The 12,160-nt window shown below is 28.4% G+C and overlaps 1 protein-coding gene across 1 annotated transcript in view; it reads right to left on the bottom strand.

The window, feature by feature from the left end:
* The window catches only part of LOC142321253 (oxaloacetate tautomerase Fahd2a, mitochondrial), an 83,114-nt gene that overhangs the window by 17,960 nt on the left and 52,994 nt on the right, over window positions 1-12,160 (bottom strand). Inside the window, exon 2 of the mRNA XM_075359253.1 lies at window positions 7,508-7,724. Coding sequence (XP_075215368.1) covers window positions 7,508-7,724 — 217 coding nt within the window. The remainder of the gene's footprint in view (window positions 1-7,507; window positions 7,725-12,160) is intronic.

The raw sequence follows: 12,160 nt of genomic DNA, 5'->3' as shown, positions 1-12,160 counted from the left end.
ATCAGTAAAAAAAAAATCATTAAATATTATAACTGGTATTAATATCAGCACAATTACTTTAAGCACAATATAAATTATATTTCAAATAAAAATATTCAGTTAAGGTTATGCCTTCATTTTCTGGTCCCATTATTGTCATGTGCAATTTTTAACTCCATAACTTTGATAAAACAATTGTAAAGAATATGTAAACTATGATAAAATGATGACTTATCTGTACCTTCAAATGATTTTACAAATTTTCTGTCACCTGTTACCATTTCAGCAGTGCTAGTAGTTTTAAAATAAACCATTTTCTTCCCTAAATGTAATATTGAAATAATATTTTCCTAATAAAAATAATTAGTAAAACTTTAACCACTTCTAAATTTAGGCTTGGTAGAAAAGAGAAAAAAGATAAAACAACTTCAACTCTCTCAAAAGTTGTAGTCTTCAACTATCCCAATATACCATATCATAAACATATACTATACTCTTGAATTGGTTGTTAAGTTGGTTTGATCACTGTCAAACTAAAATAATTAGTTAATACTTATAAAACATGCAGTAGCCATAAATAAAGATTTTATTATCAAATTCATAGTGTACTTGATTCTCTTCTATACATAAACAAAATCCAAAATATTTATGTACAAAACCTATAAAATATTAAAATTATATTCTTGTAATATATGGCTATAATTTTTGGGTTAACCACATTTTTTTAAAAATTATGTTAAAAAATTGTTATTGCTGTCACTTAGATATAATTTGAATATAGAAATAGATTTTACAAAATGAATTTACTGATAAGATGTCATTTGAATAATATATAATTAACAGTTTTAATTACACTGATAAAATTAATACAAGCTGATGTTACTTTTAATGCATTGGAGTTCAAAAATGCATACTGGAGATAACTTAATAGACTTTAAAATAAAAAAAATAATTTAAGTGACGGAACAGTAGAACAGTGAGAGGTTATCATCATAATGAATATTCAAACTGATCTTCCTCAACAGATATGTAAATACTGTAAGGCTATAAATCTAGGGAATTTATTAATTGAGAAGTTATTTTGAACATGAAAAATAATGATTTTCGATAAAAATATTGAAAATGAAATCAAATTTTATGTAATTTTTTTAGTATAATTTACTTTCAATAAAAATAAAACTGTATTTTCCTTTTTTAATTTTTAAATATAATGGTTTAAAAAAAATCAATGTATTTTTTCTTTAGTTATTTACTTGATTTAATGGTATTTTCCATTCCTTTAATGTGTTAATCCTTTTAATTATGAGATATCTATTCCAATATCCTGAATCACCTAATTCATATATTCTAATCAGCGTTCTATTACAGTTTTACAAACAACATAACTCAGATTACCAAATTAACCATACCATGATGTCTAAACCTAGCTCTTCGTTCATAAAATGATAACACGAGATTCTTTCTAGTTCAATTTGTTTTAAACCCTATTTATTTTATTCTTTATTACATCCTCCTATAACATATTAAAAAACCTTCATTGCTTCCTTTATAATCACGTTTCCCTATCATTAAGTGCTACACTCCACACAAACAATTTTAAGAATTTCTTTCCAATTCCTAGGTCCATTTTTAAAATTAGCAGACTTGTATTTTCCATGAAAAATCTTCTTTTTTTTTCTCAAAAACTTGTGTCTTTCTTACTAATTTTAATATCACTAGTCAATACAAAATTTGTATATAACACGTTACAAGACAACTTTTCTCACTTTAATTTGGGTCCTGATTTCAAATATGCTATTGAAATTGTATTACCATGTAAATGTTTTACGTAAATCGTTAATTTGTAAAATTGTTTTATAATAAATTCACTTTGATCTACTAATGGTTACAATCAAGAATAGTTTATGTATTTTTACTTTTAAACAATATGCTTAACAGAGAAAAAATATATAAATATACACACACTGTATAATGAGAAGTAGACACCATGTACAAACATGTCTGTATGATGACATCATATACACATCAGCTATTGCCTACTACAGAGCTTAAAATCTTACTCAGTCTAGCTTCACTTGTCTATACTGTGTGTTGTTTCACAGAGTTTTAGTGTTTTGTATTTTCATCTATTCTTTATAATACAAAAATGAATTTTTCTCATTTTTATTTGCTACAACATGGCTTGTGCAAAAGTTTGTGGATGTTCACATCATCCACATGGTTTTTGTTGTATCTGGTAAAATTATACCTAAATCTCAAAGAAAGACCATTCTGAATTGATAAAAACAGCTTATAAATTTTATTTTGATTGTGCACTTGGGGATCAAGATAAAATCTGAGTGTCTCATGTTATCTGCTTATCATGCTCAGTAACTCTAACTGAATGGTTGAAGGGGAAACGACAAGCTATTTCATTTGTTATACCGATGGTTTGTTGTGAACCTAAGAGCCCCTTTATCGACTGCTACTTTCATATAACAAATATATTTGGACTTTCATTCAAAAATATACAGTTCATAAAATATGCAGACATATCCTCAGATCTAAAGCCAGAACCACACGGAGAGGAATTACCTGTACCACCATCAAATCTGACATTGCTAGAAGGAGAATCTGGAAATAAGAATATGATGTAGAAGATGTTCTAGAATTTCTTCCTGTATTTGATGAGAAATCTCCTCATTTAATTCAACAACATGAACTTAATGATTTAGTTATCAAAGCAGCAAATTGAACTTCTGGGATCTAGACTGCAACAGTGGAATTTTTTGGTGGAAAAAACAAAAATTATTACATTTAGAACACAAAATAAAACTCTTTGAACTTATTTTACTATGAAAAATTCATTGTGCGTTTATACTGATATTGACCTGATGAAAGTTTGAAATTCTAAATATTTCTGAAGAATGGTATCTTTTACAATTAAAAGATACTCTTCTAAAGTTAAAAGACTCTTCTAAAGTTAGCATGAAAGTAGTTGTATTCCATAATGCTAACAAACAGTCATCCATTCCATTAGCTCGTGCAGTCAACATGAAAGAAACGTATGAAACTATGGCATCAATATAAGATGCAATAATAAAATACAAAGAACACATGTGGCAAGTTTTCAGTGATCTGGAAGTTGTTGCGTTACTTCTTGGTTTAGAAGGTGGGTTTACAAAATATTGTTGTTTTCTTTGTCTTTTAGTCATTATACAAAAAATCATTACCAAGTAAAGAACTGGTCATTGCAGCAGAACTTTGTGGCTGGTGAAAAAAATGTACAGCATTTATCAATAATTGAATGGTAAAATCACACTGCCACCACTTCAAATAAAACTCAAACGTATGAAAAATTTTTTAAGGGCACTAGACAAAGATGGACCAGGATTTACTCATTTAAAAATAAGTTTTCCTAAACTGAGTGATATTAAGCTCAAGGAGAGTATATTTATTAGTCCACAAATCAATAAACTGCTAAGGACTCAACTTTTGACTATAAACTTAGCAAATGTGAACTACCTGCATGGAAGTTCTTCAGAGACGTTGTGGATTTTTAGGCAATAGAAAAGATGAAAACTATTTTTTTTTTTTTTTTGTTAACAAGCTGTTAGAAAACTACAAATGCAATCCCACCTAGCCTTTTTTTCCTAAAAATTTGGGCTCTGTCAGCGATAAGCAAGGAGAACATTTCCATCAGGATATTCCGATCATGGAGCATTGGTACAAAGGAAGATGGAATCCTGAAATGACTGTTGGTTTTTGATTACAGAAACTGACCTAACATCATAAAAGCAAAAAAAGTTTGTTAACATATTTTAAAAATTAAAGGTAAAACAATTCCAATGATTTAGACTTTTAAAAACTGTTATTTTAAAATTATATTAATGTACAAGGGCAAGTCCAAAAGTAAAGTGAATTCAAAAAATTAATATATTTATTTGTACTTACATAAATGATATATGCATTATTTTTCAACATAATCCCCTACTACTTCTATGCACTTAGTCCATCTTTTAACACGTTTTTGAATTCCTTCCTGGAAGAAAGTTTTCGGTCTGGTATGCAGAAAATTTTTCACTGCTTCTATGACCTCTTCATCAGATCGATAATGATTCCCTTGCAACTCTTCTTTCAATGGGCCAAAAAGATGAAAATCGCTTGGAGCCAGGTCCAGACTGTATGGAGTGTGGTCCAGCAGCTCAAAACCGACATCTTAAAGAAAAAGGACAGTTTTTTTTTTTATTTTGGCCATATGAGGTTGAGCATTATCCTGAAGCAAAATCACGCCTTTAGAAAGTTTACCACATCTTCTGGTTTTGATTTTTTGCTTAAGTAAATGCAATAGCTCACAGTAGTTGTCACTGTTTACTGACTGACCTAAGGTATGAAGTACCTTCCATATCTCAGAATATCGTCATCACCTTTCCTGCAGACATTTGAGATTTGAATTGTTTTTCTGTGGGAAATGAAGAATGTTTCCACACTAAACTTTGTCACATACTCTCGGGTTCAAAGTGATGCCACATCAACGGTTATTATTCACTTAAGAAATGAGTCTCCTTCTTCTTTATAATGTTTCAAAAGCTTCTGGGTAATTTTCAAACAATTCTCTTTGTGAATGCTAGTCAATTGAACTGGAACCCAAGCAAATACTTTTTCAAAGTTTAAAGAATCATGAATGATTGAAAATGCTTGGTATGGCTTATATTCAACTCACTTGCAATGTCTTTTTTTTGTCTTCAGTCATTTGAATGATTTGATTCAGCTCTCCAAGATTCCCTATCTAGCGCTAGTCGTTTCATTTCGGTATATCCCCTACATCCTACATCCCTAACAATTTGTTTCACATATTCCAAATGTAGCCTGCCTACACAATTTTTTCCTTCTACCTGTCCCTCCAATATTAAAGCAACTATTCCAGGATGCCTTAGTATGTGGCCTATAAGTCTGTCTCTTTTTTAGCTATATTTTTCCAAATGCTTCTTTCTTCATCTATTTGCTGCAACACCTCTTCATTTGTCATTTTATCCACCCATCTGATTTTTAACATTCTCCTATAGCACCACATTTCAAAAGCTTCTAATCTTTTCTTCTCAGATACTCCGATCATCCAAGTTTTACTTCCATATAAATTGACACTCCAAACATATATTTTCAAAAATCTTTTCCTGACATTTAAATTAATTTTTGATGTAAACAAATTATATTTCTGACTGAAGGCTCGTTTCGCCTGTGCTATTCGGCATTTTATATCGTTCCTGCTTTGTCCATCTTTAGTAATTCTACTTCCCAAATAACAAAATTCTTCTACCTCCATAATATTTTCTCTTCCTATTTTCACATTCAGTGGTCCATCTTTGTTATTTCATTACTTTCATTTTTTTCCTGTTTATTTTTATGCGGTAGTTCTTGCATAGGACTTCATCCATGCCATTCATTGTTTCTTCTAAATCCTTTCTACTCTCAGCTAGAATTACTATATATCATCAGTAATGATATAGTTGCAATATCATCAACTGTAATTCGTCGATTACAAAGAATCATTTGTTTAATTGCTTCAATTTTTTCATTAGTCTTTGAAGTAGAAGGCCTACTTTGCTGCTGTTCATCACAGAGAGAAATTCTACCTTTTTTAAAGCAATCAATCCATTCATAAATCTTGCCTCCACTCAAACACTCTCTCCAGCATGCTGTTGCATTCAACGAAAATTTCTGCTGGTTTTACCCCTTCTGAACTGAGGAAATTGCTCACATTTCTTCCTTGGTACAATCAGACAAAGGAGCACTCATTTTAAACACAATCACAAATAGCTAACAATGAAACAATACTTTCAATGAACAGCTAATAGAGGTTATGAGTTATAACAGAGCAATCATTGCTTCCATACATGTGATAGGGCTAGACATCAAAATTTCCCTTTACTTTTTGACTTACCCTTGTATTTCAATTTATCTGTGTTTGAATAAATAAAAACTTAGTTGACTTGGCCAAATTTAAATTTAAATTAATATACATAAATAATATTTTTTTAAAAATATTATATATTTTACAGTGATTTTGCATTTATAGGTAAATAAATTGTACGTCTAAATCGTATGCATCTAAAACAAACTTGAAGTATTTCACAAATTCTGATAAGTTTTGAATTCAGCACCCAAAATTAGTTAAAATTACCAAATACAATTCCAAATATACAAGAAATTTTTTTTTGTTGACTAGTGCAATCATTTGTAATTTTACTAACTAAATTAAAAATTCTGCAAAACCTAACTAATTATGTTCCCATTTCTTAATTCTTATTAACTTATCCACTCTTCTTTCCAACATTCTCCCATTTTGCAGAACTCACCTTTTATTATTTATTTCTTAATTAGATCTTATTAAAACTTTTTACTTTTTAAAAAAACTGTAAAAATGTTAATTGTTTAGATTTCAATACAACATTCCTTAAAATATTAAATGTTTTGTTCTATTCTGTACTATACTGAGAATATAAAAGCGGTAGATGTTAGATCTACAATTAGTAAACTTATCCTTCATCGTGCCTTTTTAACTTTAATCCAAGTATCAAAGATGGCTTCTATTAAACTCATCCTCTTAGGAAATTCCAATATGTAATTTAATAAAGCTTTCATTCTATGTTCTGTTCAGTTATAAACTAATCTGATAGTAATTATCACGAAAGAAAAACCTGATCATTGAAGAGTTAAATTTTACTAACTATATGATGGAAAAAATGAGTTTTATGCCATATTAACCTTGTTATTTTTCTGCTTGATAATTTCAATTTACTTTATAAAAAAACCTGTAAGAATAACATCACATGTAAAAAAATATCCAATTTATTGTTAAAGCTATTTCAACAGTGTGTAATTTTGTTAATTATAAAAGAAGTTAATATTTAGTATACTCAAACATTTTTTTATCTGTCAGTTTCAATATAACTGTCAATTTTTAAAAAAATTCTATTTTGGTTCTCAGTGAAGGTAGAATATTCTTGTGCAACAATGTATTTTAATAATACAATTATAGTAAATTCATAAATCAATTATAAAATGGAAATCAGTTTGCAACTGAAAAAAAAAAAATTTCAATTAAAACTGCTGGCAATTTCATCTTTCTGCAAGATGATTATAATTCACCTCACATTTCTCTAAGGCTCAACATAGCAGTTCAGGTAAGTCTAATGCTTGCACTTTTATGTCAAACTTATTTATGAAGTTTATTCAGTATTACATCTTCTAAACAGCATAGCAATTCTAATGGTAAGTTATCAGAATTTTTTAAACAAACAACTGTAATAAATTACTATTTTAAATAACATAATACCAGCAGAACAAATAAATGATACTTCAAAAAAACAAAAACATTAAATTCAAAATTCTTATTACATCTTACCAAACACTGTATTAAATTTAACCTGGTATTATTCAAGTATATGGAAAAAATTAAGGACAATCATTCAAAACAAATAAATAGTTTGATCACTTTGATAAAAATAAACTGACATAATAACTTAAATACAATACAGATATCACTAACCTTGGTATTTGAAGGATGAATGACATCACAATACGGACCAACTATAACACAAGGAAACTTATTAAAAATACAAGGCTCCTGGGGTTTAGATAGATTTTGCTCTTCACAATGTCCTGTATAATTAAGACCAACGCACACCACTTTATCTGGACCAATAACTGGAGATAATAGCTCCACTTGACTTAATGGAGTAATTGATTTTCCATCTGCTACAATCCTGTAATAAATTAAAATAACTCTTATCTTTCCAAACCTAATCGCATAATCTTAAAATTTAAAATTAATACAAGCAATAAATCATGAAAAGCACAAGAAAAAACTAATACAAATATTTTACTACTTATATTTATTCTGAAATAATACACCACCCCCTTATAACAGATTATAAAATAAATTACAGATTTTTCAGTTGATCTTATGCAGTCTTAGACGAATCAGATCTATGGCAGTGACATAATTGAGCCCTAAAAACCAAAGTTGTTGCCCTAACAGGCATCCAAAACTAAAACTAACAGGTAGTAAGGTAAAACTTTCTTTATCTTGATAAATTTAAAATCGTATTAATTCTAATTTTTTTGTTGTTGTAAATTTAGTTAGATTAATGCACAGACATTAGTTTTAGTTTAGGAGAATATGCTCATTGTTTACCAGGGCATTAAGGTTGTCCATTAATTCTTAAGCATGAAGGAGAAGAGAATTTAAGAAAATTTTATTTCATTTTATATATGGGAAGGAATCTAATTTATATTCTTTATAGCATCTTTAGTAGAAATTGATAGTATATTGGTTTTCTGTAAGTAAAAAGTGAACATTTTTTTTTAATATAAACTATGAGAATTTTAGAAATTTTCTTACATTAAAACTTACAAAAATAGATAATTAGATTTCAAAACTAGATAAAATAGAAAAAAATATATTCAAAATTATCTAAAAATCTAATCTTTTAATTCAATTTTTATCTACAAAAGTGGATAGTATGAGTTCTACGACTGGTGTATAATCTGGTGTAATGTTACATAAAAAAAAAAAATTGTTATACTAAAAGTTTTAAATTAACTATAAAGAAAAGATGTGTACTGATATTTAAGAATTTTCTATTTTATTAGTTTGAGTTTAGTAACACATCACACTATGAGTCAGGAGTTTCTTTGTTTAAAGAACATACTTTTTATACAAAAAACTTCTAGTATACTGGCATGTAGATCCATTTAATTTTTCTATTTTATTAAACAGGAAATAATTTTTTTTTTTCAATAAACATTCTTCTTATAGAATTATTACTTCCAGAATTCCAGAATTAGTTGAAAAAATTATTTGTAGAAGATTTTTATAGAATTAATTTAAATTCTATTTATATTTGAAAGGCAGATGGAAAATGAGGGATGGAAAGGAAATATCTGTTGTCAAGCTACTGCTGCTGAGAGGCCAAGCATGTAATCTTTCCTCCCATCTAGATAAATCCTTTTCTACTGTTCACTCTTACTTCAGCAGTATGGGCACTACTCAAAGCTTCTTCTTCAGCTAGATACGTAGCACCTTTTCTAACTTCAACTACTGTGCTGTGGATCTACTTATGATTTCATAAAGCCACTGCAAATACTACCAGTGCTCCCATCTCCACTACACTCTTCAACTCTCTCTTGTAATTAGTTGTCATTCAACCTGGATCAACTAATCTGTTATCAGCCAGATATGACTACTGACCTCAGGATGGGGAAATCCACCAATTGTTACCTTTCATTCATCAAGTCCTACTTGGCAGATGCTCTTTGTAATACTAATTAAATAGTACTGTAATTATTGTTTTGAATTATGCAACTTATTTAAAACATAACATGCAAAACATAAGTTGCATAATTATGCAACTTATAAAAAACGTGGGAATTAAGTGTAGTAACTCAATAAAAATCATTAGTCATTGTTATCTGGTCTTCCCGAACACAGGTGCTTATGATAATTTCAAACAATGTAGATGAGGAATGCTCAGATAAGGAACGATAGATGAGTTTGTGCTTAGATTTAAGATTATTTTATTCTATCTATTTGGTCCTTTTCTTTTTTTTAAGTATTAATTAATAAAGTTAGAATTTGGGATACTTCATGATTAGGAATTTGACTGGCTAAATCTTTTAAATAAATTGTGATCAACATTTCAATAAACTTTCACTTTTTTTTTAGAGTACATTATAAAATGAATTCAGTACATAATGAGTGATTCCATTAAGCACAGAATTACTAGTGCGTATGGGATGTATGTAACACAGTGTTTATGTATTTTGGTCTTTTTATTTCAGGGCAATGATTTTTCCTGCGACTACAAAATTTTTTGTGATAACTTGTGTGGATAGGATTGATTATATCAATTTTTTTAAAAGTTGTATGAAGGTAATATGATGCAGGAAGTGCTACATCAAAAGAAGCTTGAACTTAATGGAAATTATATTTATGCATGTTTTAGAGCTAAAAAAATAATAATACAGTAAAAATAACAATAGAAATATTATGGCAAAAATTTTAAAAATAAACTGAAACATTAAAAAAAAAAGAAGAAAAATACTTGCACAAAATAAAAACTATTGTGACTTATACAATTTAATAAAGTAATTTTTCCTTTAAACAAATGAAAGAAATCTTTGTTACTTATATATACAAAAATTGTCCAAATAAAGCTAAATCAAACTGGCTGCAGATTTTATTAACTATAAGTTATCTATACTTTTTTATTTAAGTATTTGTATTTTATCATTAAAAATTATTATTATAAGAGATGTGTTATGAAAAACTGCTGATATGTTGATGCAGATGTGTTATGGAAGAACAGGAGGCAGAATTTAACAAGTATTTCATCTCTAAGTTGAACCTTAAACATAGCTACTGGAGAGTAAAATGTTGAAATGAAAGTTACAGTTTCCAAACAATTTTTAAAGGTGCAGTTGCTGTCAATAAATCACCAAATCAAGAATGCAGTAATTTAAACAAGTATGTAGCATTGATCACTTAGCATATATCCAGGAGGTGTCAAACTAAAATATAAGAAAACCATAGGGAAGAAAAGTATTAAGAGTAAAGAAGGAGTGTGAGGATAAAGAGAAAGGAAGGATTTTAACCCTAGAGGGATTGTAAAAATGATACAAATAACTTAAAAAAAAGCAATGCTTTAAGAAACCCTACAGGCATTGGGCATTGACCAAAGTTGCTAATGAGATTCTATTACCCAGGATAGAAGCAACACATTACTGATGAACAGTTCTGCATTTACCAATCAATCAAATATGTGGAGCAAAAAATTTATTTCTAAACCTTGTCTCACAAAACCTTTTAGCAAACCAAAACAACAGTATGATGATTCTAATTTAATTTTCTCAGCTGAGAAAAAACACTTCTTTTTACTTGTAACATAAAAATTAAGTAAAAATAACTTGTTATACATAAATATAAAATTATATATTTATCTCAAAAATTAAAGTTTTAAGAAAGTACATTATTACTACATTAAAAATTCACCAAATATAAAACAGAAAAAATATTTGTTACCACAATGTATTTCTTCCATACCCGAAGAAATACTGTGAATTATTTCAACCTATTGTCTTTTGAATTATTGTCATTGTTTCCCATGTTTTATCACAATATCTTTAATAATATTTTCACAAAAATTGGCTTCCCATGTTTTTTCCTTCTTTAATTACATGCTGAATACAATTTTTCCAAGCATCTGCGTATACTCTATTAAAGCCTTCTATCAATAATTTTTTTTAAATTACTTTAATGATATTACTTCCAGAGTATCCTTTGACTTGTATCCTCCAGGAAAATGCAACACCACACATTCTTTTCTGATTTTGTGATTTCATCTACTTGTTAATGAATATATATTTTTTTAATTGATTTTACTATTTTTAAAAGTTTTACTTTTAACTTGTCTTTGGTGCTCACATTTTTCTTTGATTTTAACAATTCAGCAATTTCGACTAGAGTTTAGAATTTTTTCAGTTTTCAGGCAATGGTACAGTGCATTATCCATTACTATGACAGATCCTTTGACAACAATTTTTTTTAAACCACTGCATAAAAATTGTCACCATTCATTTCATTGTGATACTCTTCGAATGATCTGGATTCAAATATTCACAAACCACTGTTTAAAAAAAATATTTTCACTTCCTACATGCATTACTATTAATGGTTTACCTTTTCTAGGCGGGGTTTTCACGCCAGTTGACAAACCTTTCATCATAAATGCATCTTTTGCATACATTTATCAACCCACACATTTGTACATGTCCTGCATTAACCCGCATTTCATGTAGATTGGGTAACCCTCTGTATGAAATTAATTTCTCTTAAATATTCCCTACACCATGAAATATTATCTTCATGTTCAATCAATAAAGAATTATATTTTCTAGATATGAAACTGAATTCATTGATTTTAAAAAACACAATGTAATGTACTTCTAGAAAACTTCTCAGAATTGGTATTCATAGCATTTAATATTTAATTCAAGTTAGGATGCTCGTTATTGATATAAAACAAATGAACTTTTTTTCTGATAGCAGTTTTAGTAAAACTGTCCAACTTTACAATCGTTTTCACATGTTTTCAAATCTTTTCATGTTTAGCATCAATTTTGTGTTTCTTTACGTATTAAA

Source organism: Lycorma delicatula, chromosome 1 (genome assembly GCF_047948215.1).
Source record: "Lycorma delicatula isolate Av1 chromosome 1, ASM4794821v1, whole genome shotgun sequence".
Lineage (NCBI taxonomy): Eukaryota > Metazoa > Arthropoda > Insecta > Hemiptera > Fulgoridae > Lycorma > Lycorma delicatula.
The sequence above is the reverse complement of the archived record's forward strand: the minus strand, read 5'-3'. Positions and strand labels throughout refer to the sequence as shown.